Below are 19341 nucleotides of genomic sequence, written 5' to 3'. Positions count from 1 at the left end.
CTTTGCTATACATAGGAGATAATAAAAATAGCATGGTAAAATCGTTCTCTGTGTTTTGTGATGGACAATAAAGGAAACATTTGGTGTGACCTTGTTCTAAAATACCAATTTGCTCTTTTACTATTAAAATGTGTAAAAATTTTAGTTTGTTTTTACGGTGAAAAATCTAGGCTGTGGTAGAGGAAATGTTTTTCTTAGGATAGAAACATTCTAAAATGCCTGCTTTTTATTAAAACGTTTACACTAATTAGGGCAAGTTGAAAAGTTTTTTTCAAGTTAAATTATTTCAGTAAATAGACAAAACTTCGTGAAAAAGCATATTATGCTAAGCACTGATTTTATTTTAGTAACATCTCCATTAACAAGGAATGCATGTCAAAATACTGATATTTACAACTGTAAACTGGTAAAATTGATAAAAATTTGAAGAGGCTCTAGTAGCTATTGTTGGCTGGATGTAAAGAAAAGATTGCTCTCACCTGGTATGATGTGAATGTGAGAGAGCATATACCTTTCAACCCAGCAGTCCTTTTCCTGGGAATCTGTCTCATTGGAATAAAACCATTGCTAATTCAAATCTACATTAACATTTTAAAAATATCAATTGATAACCAAAATTTAATGTCTAGTTTTAAAATTGTAAGATAGACTGGACTTCTAATAAATGAATTCTAGAACCGCTACCTTGTCTTCACTTTTGGAAGCTAAAATAGGACTTAAATTCAAATTTTCACAAATTTAGAATATCCCAATTTGTTTGAATGAATTAGGTTTGATTACAGCATGTAGAGAAGCTATACTATATAGTATGTTTGAATTAATATTAAATTTTTTATTATTATATTTTCAAGGTGTTTTAAGAAGTTGGTTTATGACAAAGTAAATAATTATTTCAAGTATGTAAGTAACTTAATTACATCTTAGTTATATCCTGACTGAATTCAAACATCTATTATTATGCTGTTTGCCATGCTTCATATTTTATATCTGTTCAATCTCCTTATAATATACTCTTTGTTCCCAAGTTTTTCTTCTATTTGATTAAAAGAAGGTATAATTTTAGAGGTCTCACAGCTTAACCTCCTGTGTACAAATGAGGAACATGAGCATCCAAGATGATAAGCGAACTACCCGAAGTCATAAAGCTGGTTAAATGGCATTCTCTGGACGAGAATCGGTCTTTGTGGGGTGGGGTAGGGGTTGAGAGAGAAAATATGTTGTCGCTGGCAGATGTACGTAATCCTTCCATAGTTTTAAAATAAATTATCAAATATTTGGGAACAGTTCCTCTTTCACAGTATAATCACAGACAAATCATCTGGTTAACATGTGTCTTACAAAGCAGGGATATCAAATCATAAGCATTTACATTTGATCCACTGATGCCTAACAATAATTGTCCTGCCTATACAAACGCCTCAGCTTCCTAAGGCCCCCAGGAAATACCAGCTTCCATGAGGATTACTTCCCTTCCTCCACTCCCTACATTTCTGTAAAATGTTCTGTGTAATGCCTTACTTTCTTAGATAGAGCACATTGAAAATAATTTACCTTTTCTTGATGACCCAGGTTTGACATACGAGTTTTTGCTATATTATAATTATTGCTTTAGATTCAGATATAGATACTATGAGACATCACTTAGCTTTTGACTATACCATTTTGTCCAGAGAATGTTCTAGACTGAACTGTCTGGAATGCTTGGCATGTCTTCAGTGTGCTGTCATAATGCTAATTACCTGTAGGATTATATAACAGTCTAACCTCACCCCTTCCCCAACACACACACACACACACACACACACACACACACACACACACACACGGTGTTTCTTTTTACTTCTTACTCTACTGAAGCACAGTCAGCTCTTCATATCCACAGGTTCCACATTCGTGGATTCAACCATTTTATATAAGCGACTAATATAAAACTAAGTCATTTTATATATAGGACTTGAGCATCCTTGGATTTTGTTATCTGCGGGGGGTCCTGGAACCAATCCCCCACGGATCCCGACGGATGACTGTATTCATTAAATGGCAGTGGCTGGATCAGCCTTGGTGAGCAAGATGCATGCATACTTGAGGGCCTATACGTCACATCCATCCTTGCCACACTGACTTTTCCATTACCGTGCCGATTGTGCTAGCGCTAAGGTAGCCAGTAACAGACTCTGGCAGACATAAACTGTCTGAGCCTTTCTGTCTTCTTGGTTGTTTTATTGCCTCTTCTGAGATGGACACTGTCTGGTGAGTGATAACATGTGATACAAGGATCTTCACTTAGTATACATCATTACTTTCTTCAAGGTTCTAAGAGCAAGCGTAGCAAGGAATTGTCACCATCTCCCAGGGTCCTTGCTAGGATGTTGTGGTAGGCAGGACAGTGGCCTCCGAAGATGTCCACATCCTACTCCCTGAAACCTGTGAGTATGTTATTTCACATGGCAAAGGAATTTTGCAGATGTGATTAAAATTAAGGACCTTAAAATAGGGAGATTATCCTGGATTATCTGGGTGAGCCCACTGTAATCACAAGAGTTCTTAAAAGTGGAAGAGAGAGGCAGAAGTGGGAGAGAGGGAGATGTAACTCTGGAAAAATGACCAGAAAGATGCAAGGCTTCTTGCTTTGAGATGGAGGAAGGGGGCAGCAAGACAAGGGGGCAGACTCTGTAAGTTGGAAAAGGCAAGGAAATGGATTTTTCCCTTAGGGCCTCCAGAAAGGACTCCTTGATTTTAGCCCATTGAGACCTATGTCAGACTTTTAATACACAGGACTATTAGATAATAAATTAGTGCTTTTTAAAGCCACTAATTCTGTGGTAATGTGTAACTGCAGCAATAGAAAATTTAGGCAGGTATTAAATCCTGTATCCTGAGTGGGTGCTTATATATCAATCAACTTTCCTTTATCCAACTTCATTTTCTGCCTGCCTTGATCCAGCACCTTCAGAATTTAGTCCCCTTGTACTCTGTACTCCCCTTGCTCCTGCCTGTCAGTACTGACTAAGCAACTCCTTCCCGTTACACTTTCTCCCTTAAGAGGCCCAGCACTTCCCTGGCTAGGTTATATTGTGACTTAATCCTAATTGTTGGGCTAGGGTCTGCAGTGGACATGAAAGTGGGATGGAGGAAGCCATGTTGTCTGGCAAAGGCAGCAGCTTCTGTACCATCTCCAAGAATGGGGAGAGCACTAGCTTTTAACTGGGAGACATGGGCTACTTCTGCAGGCCCTGAAGGTTCAGGGTAATCTGGGGACTGAGATGACCCAGTTGTACCCATCCCATGTTTTAGGTTCCACTCCTGAATCAGGGTACTAACCCCACATTGAGACCTGCCAGGGGAGAATCCAGCTTTCCCTGGAGCTCTGCTTCTCTCATAAAAGTACTGGGCCTGGTCCTTAGGTTCTTTGGCCCTCCTGCTGCAGAAGATGAGAGCCTCTTTATATGCTGCTAAGGAAGCTCTCTGGCTTTCACACTTAGTCTTATGCTGATTAATCACTCTATTGCCTTTGGAAATAGCCGTCCAATTCCATAGTCCTTCTAATGATGTACTTTTCGGTGCCAATACATGTACCTGCTTGTACATTCCTTTCTACCAGTACATACTTCCAGTTCATCACTGGTGAAAGTTTTTAGCAGTTGCACTGTTACTATGTGCCAGGGTTTATCAGTGCTCCACCTACCACTGGCATTTTCAGCCAGCTGGTGGATAGGTCATCCAGCTCCAAAATTTCTATTCAATACTTTAGAGTCAACTTTTTCAGACCACTCACTGGAGCCAGCTGTCACAGGTCAGTTTCCCTGGGAAGCAGACTCTGATGTAGAGATTAGCATATAGAAGATTTACTGGGGATTATTCTCAGGATAAAAACCTATAAAGAAGTGAAGGCATCACTACTGACCCTCACAGGGTGCAAAGATAGTCCTATAGAGTTCTCCAAAATTCGGGCAAGGAGCCAGGCACTTATTCTCTAGCACTAACCAGTCTTTGGAAGCAGTTACTCTCCAAGAAGGAAGCATAATCTTGGGCATGGTAGTCCTCTTTCCCTGAAATCAGTGACAGGAAAGAGGGATTTGGGGAATCCTTGGCTGCAAGAGCTGTCAGCCATCAACACTCACAGCAGATGGGAAAATGAGTGCTTCAGTCTTACTGAGGTGGGGGCTTGGGGTACTGAATGGTATATCACAGTCAAACTACAACTATTACTGTATGTATTCCTAAATAATATGTTGTTCACTTCGAATTGTTGAGCAGCAAACACAGGCCTAATTGTGTAAGGAAAGGAAAATATTGCTAGTATTAGATGAAAGCTCCTAGTAGCAGATAAGCTGAACACATACTTTGGATCGTGCTCTGACTTCAGCTTCCCTAAACATTTACAACAGGCCCCTTATAGGAAACTCAGGAGACAATATAGTCTTAAAAAACATGGCTTTCAACAGTTGGAGCATCTGGCAGAGGAAATAAGCAGAAATATGGTTAAAGGGAGTGTGCTCTTTATACTTCCTTTTTTTTTTTTTTGACATGGACCATTTTTCAAGTCTTTACTGAGTTTGTTACAATATTGCTTCCGTTTTATGTTTTGGTTTTTTGGCCCGAGGCATATGGGATCTTAGCTCCCCAACCAGGGATTGAACCTGCACCCCGTGCATTGGAAGGTGAAGTCTTAACCACTGGACCACCAGGGAAGTCCCTGTATTTCCTATTTCTAAGCTCACCCTGGTCTATAGCTAGGTCCTACAACACTTTTGTGAAGTATAATGAGTGTCCTCAGCTGAATCAGCAACAGAGCATTAACAGGACACAGTAATCTCATTAGCAAGTGATTAGGAAAATCCAAATCCAGGTCAGTCTCATTGGGTCATTATGTCTTAAGATGATGATGCATTTGTAGTGGGGGTCATGGTGATGACAGCCCTCAGCATATTTGTGTCTTGAGTCACACTGCTACCACCTAGTCTGGTTTCCCACTGCATCTGGTGTCCAGCTATCATCCTGACATCTTCCTTCACCATTTTTCTGAAGATTCCTTTTTTTACTTTCTTGTGTTATTTCTCCTATTTCCTATAGTTCATGCCTTCGTCTTTCTTGGTTTATTTCTTACTTTGAAGGAGCACATCTTCCAGTTGTTTCTTTAGAAGAGAGTTATGAGATATACTTTTTTTTTGGTTTTGTGTCTTTATGTCTGAAAATATCTTATCTTACACTTATGTTTGATGATATTTTAGCTGGGTATAGAATTATAAGTTGGGTATTATTTTCCTTTTGAATTTTGAAGACTTTCTTTTATCATCTTGATTCTTCTGTTGCTATTAAAAAGTCCAGAATTGTTCTGAATCCTAATCTTTCATTTTTCTATCTTGAAACTTATAGAATATTCTTATCCTGGGTTCTAAATTTCACAATGATAGACCTTTATTTAGATCTATCCAGCCATTCATTATATTGGGTACTTTGTCAGCTTTTTCAGTCCAACAGCTAATGTTATGGGAAATTTTCTTAAACATTTTGTTGTTTATTTCCTCCCTTATGTTTTTTTGGATAATGAATCTCTTGAACTTATTGTTTGATTTATTACTTTTCTATTTTTTATATCTGTTTGTGTCTAGAAGATTTCTTTAACTTAACCATCTGACCCCTCTATCAGATTTTTCATTTCTGCTATTTTGCATTCAATTTTCTAGAGCTCTTTTTATTTTTTGAATATTCCTTTTAATAGGATCCTGTTCTTGTTTTATTAGTGTACTGTTTTCTCTGATCTCTCTGATAATAATAATGGCAGTGTTTCTGAAATTTTCCTCTTTCTGCGAAGTCTCAGTTTCTTCCAAGTTGCCTTTTTCCATTTATTCTGGTCTCTCCATTTTGTATTATAGGCTGTCTTCATGTGTCTAATAATGTTTGGCAGTCTGTTCATGTTTATCAGTGGGAATTAAAAAGCTAATTGGAACTCTGAGTGTATGGGTGAGACGTGTGATGTTTGAGCTTCACCATAAGTAATCTGAGTAGTCTGTTGGGAATTTTCCTCCATGCCCACCCCCATCCATCTGTATCTGTTTTTTGGGTTTCTTTTGGTATTGGAATGTTTTCCAGCTTTATTGAAATATAACTGAAATACAACATTGTACAAGTTTAAGGTATACAATGTAGTGATTTTATATATGTATGTATTACAAAATGATTACCACAATTAGGTTAGTTAACACATCTTAGGTTAGTTAACACGTCTATCACCTCACATAGTTACACTTTTTTTGTGTAGTGAAAACTTTTGAAATCTACTCTCTTAGCAACTTTCAAATGTACAATACAGTATTGTTAACTATAGTCACCATGCTGTTTCATTGCATCCCCAGAACTTATTTATCTTATAACTGGAAGTTTATACCTTTTGACTACCTTCACCCATTTTCCCACCCCCCTTGCTCCTCACCCTGGCAACCACCACCAATCTGTTCTCTGTTTCAGAGTTTGATTTTTTTTTTAGATTCCACATATAAGTGAGATCATACAGTATTTGTCTTTCTCTGTCCATCTGTATCTTTAGAACTTTTATTTAACCTGGTTTGATTTTCCAAAGAAGATTCCTCTAGTCTTCTGCCTAGAGACTGAAGGTCTGACTACTTACAATCTGAAAGTTTAGAAGGGATGAAGGCTGGGGGAAGACAGGGAAGGTAGGTCACTACATTCCGTATCAATTTGCATATGGTACTGATATCCCCATTTCAAAATCTCTTCTGTCAGAATGTGGAAAGACATTTACCGAGTTGCACGGAATGGAAGAGGGGAAAAGAACTCCTGTCAAACAGTCTTATTTTAGCACATACATCCACTCTCCTTCAATCCTGAGGGTACCTAGAATACTATCTCTGTGCTTTGAGGGATTTTGCAGTATAAATGGAATTGGTTTTTAGGTTTCCCCATTGCCAGCTTGGGATTTGACTTTCTCAGATCTGCTAAATCAGTTACCATTCTTATACCTGCTCATCTTCCAAATGTCATGGTGTTTTCTCCTCCCTTGTCCTCCTAGGCCTTGTGGATTTATGTATTTGACAAAAAAAAATCTTTTATTCTAGTGTTTATAGGGTATGGGGAGATAATGCTGTCAAATATGGATGTTTAATCTGCTACTCTAAGCTGGAACTGAGATTGCAAGTATTTACAGCAAGGGTCAACAAACTTTTCCTGACCCTACCAACCACTGATTCTAACACTATAGTTTTGGCTTTTCTAGAACTTCCTATAACATGAATCATACAATATGTAGTCTTCTGTGTCTAGCTTCTCTCACTTAGCTTTATTCTTTGTTATGGATGACTGAATGGCAGAAAATTAATAATGGATCTCAAGCTAGGTTCAGTTTAATTCTCATAAGGTGGCAGAGGTGATTCAAGGAAAAGGAGGACGCATTTAACTTTCAGAAAACCAACAGCTTCATTTCACAAAGAAAGTTTTTTATCATGTGAACCTGGCCCACAGTGCATGATGTCTACATAAGCAACACTTGTCCCTTTTTTCTTAAAGGCCCTTCACCATTTGGTTCATTGCTCTAAAGAGCAACAACCTTGATTATGCCTACATAGAGCAAAGGATATTAAAGGTGTTTTAACACGGCAGTATAAAGTGATTAAGATTACTGATATAGAGTTGGACTATCTAGGTTTGAATTCTGGCTCTGCCATATACTAGCAATTTTCTTGAGTAAGTTCCTTAATCATTTTTTTGCCTGTTTATCTGATTATGAGGGTAAAAATAGTACTTCATAGGATTGTCAGAATTAAATGAGTTAATACCTGTGAAGTATTTAGATCCGTGCCTGCCTCCATATGTGCTATAAAAGCATTTTTATGATTGTATTGTAGATTGCACTAAGAGAGGAGAGCCTAAATTTTATTAAAGTGAGTAGGATCATCAGTGTTTACTTTGTCAGAAACACTCTGGAGCATGTTTTTGGAATCTAAGAATCCTACCAGCTCTTATCTTCCTTTCATTCCAGGTTATACCTATTTTGTGGCAATTATGGCCCAATCACAAAGCATTTGGCACCATTTCTATAAATAATAGGTTATAATTAATTGATTATCCATTTTTTTCCCCTAACTTCGTTGGTTAATTGTTGTTTGAACTTTATATTCAAATGGATAAAAAGACAAAGTTTAACTTTAACACATATCATTTAAAAGAATAGGTAGTATAGTGTAGAAGTTCAGATGCTAGAACCAGACAGACTAGTTTGTAATCTGGCAAGTTGTATGACCTTGAACAAAATAATCTCTGTAAACTGGGATATTTAGAGTGTCTATGTCATAAAGTCATTGTAAAGATTAAATGAGAGAAAGCATATAGCCAGTTCAAGTGGTTAGCGTCCTAGGCAAGATATGGTGATAGCTTGGGCTGAGATAGTAAGAGTGGAAATTGAGAGGAGTTTATGGATTCTAGAAATATTTTGAAGGATAAATTAAGTTGGATCAATAAGAGAGATAGAGGAAGAGGAAGATGTCAAGGATGACTTCCAGATTTTTGACATGAACACCTGGGTTAGTGGAGGTACCACTTGACAAGATGAGAAAGGCTAAAGGAAGAACAGATAATAGAATTTGGGAAACCGATACAGAGTTTACTTTTGGACATGTTAAGCTTGAAAATCTGTGAAATTCAAATGTGTTTGATATGGTTCTGTATACCGGTCCTTTGTCAGTTAGGATCATTATGAATGTCTTCTATTTATAGTTTATTAAATATAGCCATATTGACAAATAAGGTAGCCTTGAATCTGTCTCCAAGATTGATGGCCGTCAATAATATCTTGACACCTAAAAGGTAGGAAAAAAATTGATAGTTTCAAAATAGCTCAAGCTTATATTTCTTTTGTTTATTTTTATTACATTTAAGGTTGAATTGTATGAAATTGCTATTTTTAAGGTAAAAAATGTCTAATATTGGTAACTTCATATGGTTCCATTTAATATTTAAAGACCAAATAATGGTCCTTTATTTTTGAAGATGTTTTCGCTAGATGTATGCTGTAACATCAGTTTTTATGCATTCATATATACTCCTAGTCCTTTAATCATCATTAAACACAAAGGCCTATACTTTTTAAAAGATAACACATTTAAAATATGACAAAATCAAGATAAATTTTTAATCCAAAGTATTTAACTGGATTAAAATAAAATTATACTCCATATGACATTACAAAATATATTTTACACATAACTATTCTTATAAATGTTTTGTTCTGTACTAATGTACAATTTATACTCTTTTCGTATACAAAGGAGTTGAATAACAGAATCATCTAAAAGTTTAAAGCTAAACCATGTGATTTTCTTGTGTGTGTCTTTGTGGATTAGGGTCATATGCTATTTGTGTTTCATTTCTTCTGAAAGCATACCCTACTGACCAATTCCTAAAAGTATTAATTTTCTTTTATCTTGTACTTGTGGATTGGTTGGGTGCAAGAAGGTAACTTACATTTTTGCATCCTCATAAATCCCTCTGACTTGGATATCTGCCTCCCATTTGGATTTCATTTAGCCATATTTTACCTATTGAGGTTTTAGCGTCTTAAAAGAAACAACTTTGATTTGTAGATTTTGTCATAAAAAAGTGTGGATTTTATATTAGTGTTCTTTCTCCAGCTGATGCCTCCAGTGTAAATAGCAAATCAGTGATAGAACTAAGGGCAGCTGGTGAGAGTGTGTGTGTGTGTATGTGTGTGTGATATGTGACACAGCCGGAGTTAATGACATAGGTATGTGCTGGTTTAAAATAAAAAATGCTAGACTTTATTATTCATAAAGAAACTTTCTTAGTAGATATGCTTACCATTGTAATCACAGAAAGACTTATATGAAGTAAAACAAAATAATCTTGAAGTTTTGATTTTAAAATTGGACATTTGAAAAACCCTGAAATTCATTCAATTTTCATTTTACTTTTCCTAAAATCAGTTATAAGTTTAAAATATGTATTATAGGAGAACTCATTTTATAACTTCGTAGCAACAGGTTAGCTGAAGAAAAATCTGTCAGGTTTGGCAATGGTTCAGAAAATATGTGAACCTGTCACTGTAAGCAGTCTCAAAGGGCGAAATGCTTTACAGGAGCTAATTAACCTTAGAAAATAATTACACAAATATGCAAATGTTGTTTAGATAATTCCATGTGTTATCAGCTCAGGTATTCCATCATAAATGCAGACCTTGCAATGCCGAGGTAGTAGAATCTGGCATAGTTGATAAGGCTTTGGTTACTGTATCACTTCTGTCTGGCATTTAACAATTAATGATGGCAAGAGTACATCAGGAAATTCAGCCTGTACTCTGAATACTACTGAGCTCCACGGTGTAAATATTCTATGCATTCTGCCACTAGCAAGTTCTAATTAATCGATTTACTTTTGTCTTCATGCACTTTGTATATTTGCATATTTTAAAATCATCCAGCTTGAAGTTACTCAATACAAAATGCACTCTGATGTGAAATTCATGGAGAGACCTGTAAAGTAGATTTAGTATGTTTGCATTTCTGTAATTGAGGCATATTATAAAGTCTTTCCTCTTGAAATCTGTTTAGTTTCAAAAGACACTGCTGGTAGTATACACTCTGTTGATTCTGCTTTATAAATATGTAATGATTGTGGACACAGTGTGGGCTGTGGGTTGGAATGACACAGATGTGCCTTGGAACAGCACCATCTCATTTATAAAATGGGGTTTTAGTGATATAATATGTCAGAAATATATATTAAGAATTACTCTAAGTTTATTAATTCCTGTGCTACCATTATTGGGCTTAACTGTTGCAGGAGGCAGCAAATATTTGGCAGAATTTGTTGCATCTTATAATGATGAGGATCTGGCTTTTCTAAACACTTGAATAGAAAAAAGCCATACATTTGTGAAAGCCTTGGGAAATAGTCACAGAAGAAAGCCAGGTTTTTTATAGCTAAGGTTTATCTCCTTTATCACCTGTTTTTAAAAATAATAGTTAAACTATTTCTTAATTATAGTCCTTCAAATACGGAATTCATGCAGCATCATTAACTTTCTTTTGACGATTCAGGATCACTATTGTTCCTGTCAGTTACTGTGCTTTAAATGCAGCACTGCCCTCAGGTTGCTCAGCGACAACGCTAGTAGTCTCAGACTCCTTGCGCTATATGTGCTCTTCCAGTTTTTGTGGGTTTTCTGTTTTTTTCAGCTATCACTTTTTACTCTTACACCTATTTGAAACAACCCCTTTGATTTGCTGCTTGTAAACATGCACTGGGTTCGGCGCAGATGTTAGAATTTGTTAGATATGAAGATGTGAAGATCCCACTCAGATGCTGATTCCCCCTAAGAAGTCAGCAGTAGTTATTCAGTAGGATTTCTGATTTTTTGGTTGTTGTTTTCTTATTTTATTATAAAGAGCATTCACTTTGTACTAATTTTGGAAAGTTCAGAAAGATCTAAAGGAGCTAAAAATAGAAAATATTCATAATCCCACCATCCATAAGCAGCTGCTTTTAATATTTTTATTTGATTCTTCCTAGTCTTTTTCAAGCCTTTTTTCATAGTGAAAATTATACCACCTACAAAATTAGATGAACTGCATGTATTACTTTATAAACTCACTGAATAGTATAGCTACTTAGACAGATAAACTGTAATTTACTTAAATATTTATTTTTGCATTATTGGACATTTAGGCATTATCCAGTTATTTGCTTCTATAAATGAGACAGTGATAAACATCTCTGAACATCAGTCATTTGCCACTTTCCAGATTATTAGAAGCTAGATTCCTGAAATGGAGTTTGAATATTCCTTTGTCTTGGTTTTTGCAATGCATTTCATGGTACTTTGTCTACAGTGTCATTACCAATAGTACTAACATTGTTAGTCGTTTATTAAATGCCTATAGCATGCCTTCTGTTTATAGTTTGAATCCAAAAGAGAATCTACCTTCAAATTGCTTATATTCTAGAAGGAAGAAGTGACATGGCAGATTAAATAAATAGCAGGATAGAGAAGAACCAATGAAATAGTACAGGATTCAATTTAAGGTACCATGGCTAATAGTAGAACTGACATGTAAACTTGAGCCAACAATATTTTACAGTAGTTTTAAACATAGGATAATAATACATGTAAATAGATTAAATACTTTCCATATATTGCTTGTAAGATGCTGTGGGTCAAAGGTTAGCAAAACTCTTTCCCCTTCTATATGAGAATCTGACCTTCAGTTAACTTTCTAGCTTTATGTCCCTGGAAGCCTGATAAGGTGGTGTCTTAAGTTGGGTTTCCCAGGTAACAGATTCTGAAGTTGCATGTAAGAAGTTTGTTGGGGAATTCTCTTGGGATCAGCACCTGTAGGAGAGCAAAAAAATAGATTTTGGTCGAAGGAGTTGAACTTCAGTATAGTCACAACAAAGGCCTCATCTAAGTCCTTGGTGATCTCTGGATCTGGGATGGCTTTTCAGAGATGTCCTGCCTTGAGGCAAGAGATAGGTCCTTTATAGATCCACATCATCTCAACCAGACATTGGAAGTAAATTGCCTCAGAGGTGAGATTGTAACTTTAGTCAAGATAGCTTTATTTGGCTGAGGGCAATTCCTAGAGAGTACCTCAGTTAAAGCTATCAGCTGCCAACACTTGCACAGCTCAGGAAATGAGTGCCTCTAACTAAAGGAGGCTCTGGGAAACATACCATGGCTTCCACTCTAAGTGGTTGGTTGCTGGGCAACACTGCCTATGGTAGAAAATGACCTCTGGTTGGTAAACTGCATCTGGATTAGAAGGAATTATAATGGACTATAGATATCATAATTTTGATCCTCCCTGAGGGTAGTAACTCTTGTAATTGGGCAAGTCCCTTGCAAGCAAGGACCCTGGAAGCCATGCCTGTGGAGTTGTTGCAAGAGATATTGGCTTCTGTAGGTTATAAGACTTTTAAGGCAGGATAACTCCTGTATCTGCCCAAGGTGAGTCCGATTCCCTCACTCCTGAGCTAACACCCCATGGGCCAAAGAGAGTAACTCCCACAAGGTTCTGTGTTGTGCCTGCTACAGGAACTGCTGTGAGGCTTCCATTAAAAGGAATGCCTGCTGCTGCCCTGATGGCAAACTGTGATTCCTACCCTGGATCTTTTTGGGTCAATGTGTGTCAAGTGTGGCCTAGAATAATCTTGTATAATGGTTTAGTTGTGCCTATGGATAACCCCCTAAGTAGGTGTTATAGACATTTTTTTTCAATTGGGTCTGGCTTTTTAGAACATTCGGTTTTAAAATCTAAAACTAAAGAATAATTTGATGACCTTACAGTCAGGCTGAAAATATTTAAGTACTTGGGGCACATGGATACTTGAGATTTCTTTTTCCTGCTGCTCATAGACCATTTTAACAGATATCGCCATAGACTGTGGAAGAAAAGACTCAGCTATAATACTAATCTCTGAAAACACTAGTCTTTATATGTGAACAGTGGAAAGAACTGTTAGTTCTTAGCTCTCCTTTAGTCATAGATGGGACATTTGGGCCTGGTTGACAGTTTCCCTTATATATCAAAGTTTTGCTGATTTTTCCTCTGAAATGACTTACTCCATCCCTTCCTTTCCATTCACTTTGCCATCACCCGAAGTAGTGGGAGAGTCTATTTACTGCTGAACTGCTCCCTTGGAAGTGTTCTCACCTTTAGGTTTTGCCTAGTCTGAGCTGCATTACCCATGAGATCCCAGACTGGATTTCATGATAGCGGTTTTGTCTAGGATTTTCAGACTATTCATGTGTAATCCAGATTTTTCCTGGAGCATGAATAAGATCCCTGGAAATAGTAAGAAGGAAAGCTGGAAAGATGGGTTTAGAGATGTTGACTAAAGAGTTCCAGTTATTTATTTTGTAGGCAATGGCAACCATTTCAGTAAATGACCTTTCAGGCAGGAGAGTGAGTTTGAGCCAGGCTTCAGCAAGATTAAGCTGGCAACAAAGTAAAGGGAGAGACTAAAAGAAATGAGACTAGTTAAGAATCCATTGTAGGAGGACTCAAAATGAGGTGGGAATGAGAGGGATGGGACAGATAGGCTCTCAACAGTATAAAGGAAGAATTGGTGACTGTGAGAAGAAAGCAGGCAGGACTTCACTGAGGTCAGGTAGTGTGAATTTATAACAGACCCATTGGACTTGGTGTCAAGACAGTCCATCAGGAATAGAGAAAGCAATACTCCTCACACACTAATGCCTCTCCTGTCTTTATGTGTTAACACCCTTATGAAATTGCAAACACATTGAAGGCCAGGATCATGGCTTAGTTCTTATCATCCTTACATTTCCACTTCCAGCGCAGAGCCTAGGGGGACAGAGTAATCTAATCTCCTATGTGTTTTTATTCTGTCCATATATAGAAGAATATTTAGGACCATCACAGATATTTCACATTGTTACTTCTGCCAACTATCAGCAGCTAGAAGCTCTGTTATCTCTATTCCTGTTTTGTTTTTACATTTCATTGTGAGATATAACTAGGGAGACCAGGTATCTGGGTTTTCTCTAGACAGTCCCAGTTTAGACCTGTTCTCCAAGCACAATTACTAATATTACCTTTCTTCACTCTCAAAGGTTTGTAGAATAAATTCTATGGTCACTTTATATATATGTACAGAAAAGTGCTAAGTATGTATTAGTCAGTTTAACTATAACTATAAAGAACACACTTGTGTAACTACTACCTCAGTCAAGAAATGAAACATTGCCAACCACTAGAAGTCTATTTCCCAATCACAACTCTATCTCTCTTCCTTAGAGTTAACCACTGTCCTGCTTTTAATGATAACTATTTTCCTACTTTTTAGACTAATGAAAGCTAAATTGCTAAAGCCAAAAATGCCTACAAATATTTCCTTCCAATTATGATTCTTCTATTTATTTTACATACTTTAGGTGTGGGTAATTTCATATTTATGTTACTAATAGATATCTTTGAAAGTATATTTGTATTTTATTATATGACTACAAGGTTGTAAGTAATCATTTCTGAAGATACATGTTGTGTTTTTGTTATTTATTTATTACCCTGTGATTTAATGAAGAAGACACAGCTCTTGGCCTCAGGAATTTGATTAACAAGCAATTACAATACAAACTGTTCAGTGCAATAATGGGAACATGTACAAGATGTGGTTGTAGGACATTACCTAGCCTTGATGAGAGGGCAGACTTTCACTAGAAGGTGATGTTTCATTTGAGTTCTGAAGACAAGTAGGAATTATGCAGGTAAAGGTGGTGGGTGAATTAAAGGCAGAACACTTGGGTCACTTTCCAAACAACTATAACAAAAACAGCCCAGAAATAAGAAAAGTATGGCACAGTTAGGTTACTATAAGTTGTTCCCTGCAGTTGGAACACAGAGTGTTCTCTGTGGTCTCTCATGGTGGGAGAAGTGTATCTTTTGGGTCATCGTATTTTGCACATACATTTCGAGGCAGAAGCCAGATCATGTTAAGGCCTTAGTGTCATTCTGAGTTTGAACTTGGTACTGAGGGCAATAAAAACACTTCGAAGAGTTCTAAGCAGTGAGTGAGCAACATGGCGACATGACTGTATTTGCATTTTTGAAAGGTTATTCTTACTATGGAATTAGAGAGAGCATTTAAATGGGCAATCCTAGAGGCAGGGAAACTTGGACTGTAGACTGTTGCAGTCATCCACTTGTGAAAGGATGGGCTTGAGCTAAGCCAGAGGAAATGAGAAGGGAGAGAAGTGGATGGCTTTAAGAGACAGTTGGGGACAGAATCAACAGGCTTTTAATGATTGATTTTATGTGGAGTTTGAGGGAGAGGGAAATAAAAGATGATGCTCAGATTTCAGCAGGAGGTGGGGAGCAAAGACAGTGACACAGGTTTGGAGAGGAAATTATTAGCAAGGTGTTGAATTGATTGAGTTTGAAGTATCTGTGGGGCATTCAAAAGGAAATGACCTTGGGTCTGGAGCTCTGGAGAGAAATTCAGGGTAGAGATAGTCATTAGGGAACAATACCTTTTAGGTGGTAAGTGAAGCCATTCATATGGACCCTAATATGATATTTAAAAATTTCTGAGATGGAAAATGTGAATAAATTGTGTTCATTGTCTAGTACCATGACATTCTTAGGGAATTAGTCTTTTGGTGTTAAAGCTTCCAAGAAATATTCGTACAAAACATTTTCATGATCTGTTTTAGTTTTTCTCAGTTTGGGTTTTTTTAGCTCTTTGGTTGTTTGTTTTTTCTTTTTTTTCCTTTTTCACATTATCCGAGTTTTAGGTTTAATCACAAAATGTGCCTGCTATAGAAATAAACACAATAAAATGAAGTTATTATAGAACTTTTGGAACTAAAGCAACATTCATACATTTATTAGGGATTAGCAAATTAGGAGAAGTATAAAAGGTCCCAGGTTTATATGTTTAGATTTCTTCCAGTTCTAGAAATAAAATGTATGGAAAATTCTTTTAGGAAAAAAGTGTATTTTTAAAATAATATAAATTGAAAATATTTGTTGTTAATTTTCTGCTTATTTTCAGCTTACAGAGGTACTTAAAACTTTATAAATCAAATAATTTAGATGTATGTATACTATAAGTATTTTCAGATATACATATAAAAATGTATCTGATTTTTCTTAGTGTTACACTGTTTTATCATAAAACCACTATAACTTTCTGCTATGCAATTCTAATGTACTTAGATATATTTTAATATCTCGGATATGCCCAGAATGAGCAATTTCCCCTCAAAAATATGCTTATTTTAAATACTTTCTTTCAGAATATTATAGTAGCACTTAAGTTTAGCAGTAATTTACTAATAGTTTAATACTAATTTATTCCCTAATTTGGATCTTCAATGTAGTTTTTTTGTATTGTTATTATTTGGAATGAGCTATAACCATCTTATTTCTTATGCTATGTAAGCAAGGATATAATTTAATTTTTGATTACTCTGATAATAATTAGATACAGTATGATATATGATATTTGTTTTACTTATAGGAAAATGGTTCTCCTGAAGAACATGCAGTCTATGTGTGGGACCATTTCATAGCCCAATCTGCAGCTGAGAATGTATTTTTTGTTGCTCATAGCTATGGAGGACTTGCTTTTGTTGAACTGGTAAGTGCACATTTAACTCTTTCTAATTTCCAAACTCCTTACAGATTTATCCCCTCCACTCCCTTTTTCTTGGTGTCATTACTTTAAATTATTTTATAAAGGATGAAAATTACATATTTTGAGTAAATACTTTTATGATGTTTAAAAAGAGTATATTTCTTTATTGTGGTAGAACTTTTCAGTGCTAACCAGAAAGCTTTTTGCCTGTTCCTTATTTACATATTACTTTTTTTTTTTAACATCTTTATTGGAGTATAATTGCTTTATAATGGCGTGTTAGTTTCTGCTGTATAACAAAGTGAATCAGCTATACATATACATATATCCCCATATCTCCTCCCTCTTGCGTCTCCCTCCCACCCTCCCTATCCCACCCCTCTAGGTGGTCACAAAGCACCGAGCTGATCTCCTTGTGCTTTGTGGCTGCTTCCCACTATACATATTACTTTTTAACTTCTACATTATAGCCCCACTTTCCATACATTTTATATTTGTGATTCCTGTTTTATGTGTACATCGTTGAAGCATTATTATCTGTAAAGTGTTTAAAATTTCAGTAGACCCTTTAACTGACAAAACTACTATCTCTTCAAGTTAGTACTTGATCAGAATCCATATAATTAGTATTAAAACTATCAGAAAGCTTCCATTAATCTAAGTGGAACTCAATGCTTGGTCATAAAAATCTTTGCATTTCAAAATAAACTGATTCCTAGGGTGAAGATTATGTGTACATAATGGAAAAATTATCAAGATTTCTAAATTTGGTCGGTATTATATGCAGTATTGCAGTTAGCACACTTTGTGCAGGTATGAGTGATTAATGATATATAATCAGTCCTAAAAATGTGCTCCATGTCCATTATCCCTTATGTCACAGGAAGGTACCAGTGCTCTAATAAAATGATTAATTTGATAAAAGTGCATTTGATAATTTTAAATCCAAATAGCCTAAAGTGGACATTAAAAGCCAGCACAGCATTGGTTGTCTAATTTTTACGTTTCTAAACTTTGCTGTGTATTTCTCTTCATCATGGAAATTAAATATATTTCCATGGTCTTTTCAACTTTCCCACACCTTATTGCTTACCCACATGATTTAGGTATAAAACTAGCGGTGACGCCTGAGAACACTTTAGCTGACCTAAATTTACAAATACTGTGCTCTCTTAAGATCAGTAAATAAATCATTTATTTCTTAAATTGATTTCACTTTTTAGAAATTATATTCAAGTACTTTTAACTGCTGAATTTATTTATTTTAATACATAATGGGTATCTTAAGATAGCTCTCTAACATACAAGTGTGACGTCCTTTTTAAAATGTGAATGTTGCCTTTCAAATAGTTCTTTTAACCATACAGATATAGATATATACAAACACACACGTATATAACTGATATATATGTACCTTATGTTTTCTTTCTGTAAGCCATTAAATTACATAAAACATGAAATTTCATGACTTACAGAATAACTTAAAATATGTCTGAAGGCCGGTAAGACTATTCAAATTTCAGATTTCTGTAAAACAAAAATTTCCATATTTTTACCTTAAGACAGTTAACAAAAACCTTTTGTACATCAAATTTGGAATTTAAGTGAATTTTGGACAGTTTTAAAAATGAATTTAAGATGCCAGAGTAACAGATGACCAGTGTGTCAGTCTTATTTTGCCTGTTCTTCTTGTCACACACTGGTGGATATTTCTGCACTTTTGTTCCACTTTAATATAAAGCACACAGATGTTTCAGAACAAGACTTGACTTCTGACCTTGAGGCTATTAGGGTCAGGGTCCTCAGGGCCTGTGAAATTATCACAAGCTGAGCTAAAGTTTTTCTCCATCACAGGAAGTAACCAGTAAGTAAGAAGTTAAAAAGGAGCTTTGTCAGAGAGACAAGATGGTCTCAGTAAGGGTCAGCTTCTGTAGTCTGCTATCTCTGCAGGAGGTGCGTGCATGGGAGGAGGAATATAATATAACCACTGGCACATCACATATCTGACAGGCAACACCAGGACTGAGAAGTCTATTTAACGTAATATACCTTGTTTAGGTTTTAAAATATTAATGGCAATTATCTCAGCTTCATATATTTGCTACTTTTTGTCAAGTAACTTTGATGGGGGTATGTAAAGAAGGTGTATAGATGGTGGAAGCTAAAGAAAAAGTAGTTTATGACCTATTGAAAAGAATTTCTCTAAACAAA

At 36.0% G+C, this 19341-nt stretch overlaps 1 protein-coding gene across 11 annotated transcripts in view; it reads left to right on the top strand.

Annotated features, from left to right (window-relative positions):
- Nucleotides 1-19341, top strand: part of ARB2A (ARB2 cotranscriptional regulator A) — a 430201-nt gene that overhangs the window by 209799 nt on the left and 201061 nt on the right. For all 11 annotated transcript variants that reach the window (XM_082378256.1, XM_082378255.1, XM_082378263.1 and 8 more), the window contains one exon: nt 17014-17133. In XM_082378256.1, coding sequence (XP_082234382.1) covers nt 17014-17133 — 120 coding nt within the window. The remainder of the gene's footprint in view (nt 1-17013; nt 17134-19341) is intronic.

This window comes from Balaenoptera borealis (assembly GCF_965194805.1).
Source record: "Balaenoptera borealis genome assembly, chromosome: 2".
Classification (NCBI taxonomy): domain Eukaryota; kingdom Metazoa; phylum Chordata; class Mammalia; order Artiodactyla; family Balaenopteridae; genus Balaenoptera; species Balaenoptera borealis.
This window is presented reverse-complemented; position numbering and strand designations above follow the sequence as displayed.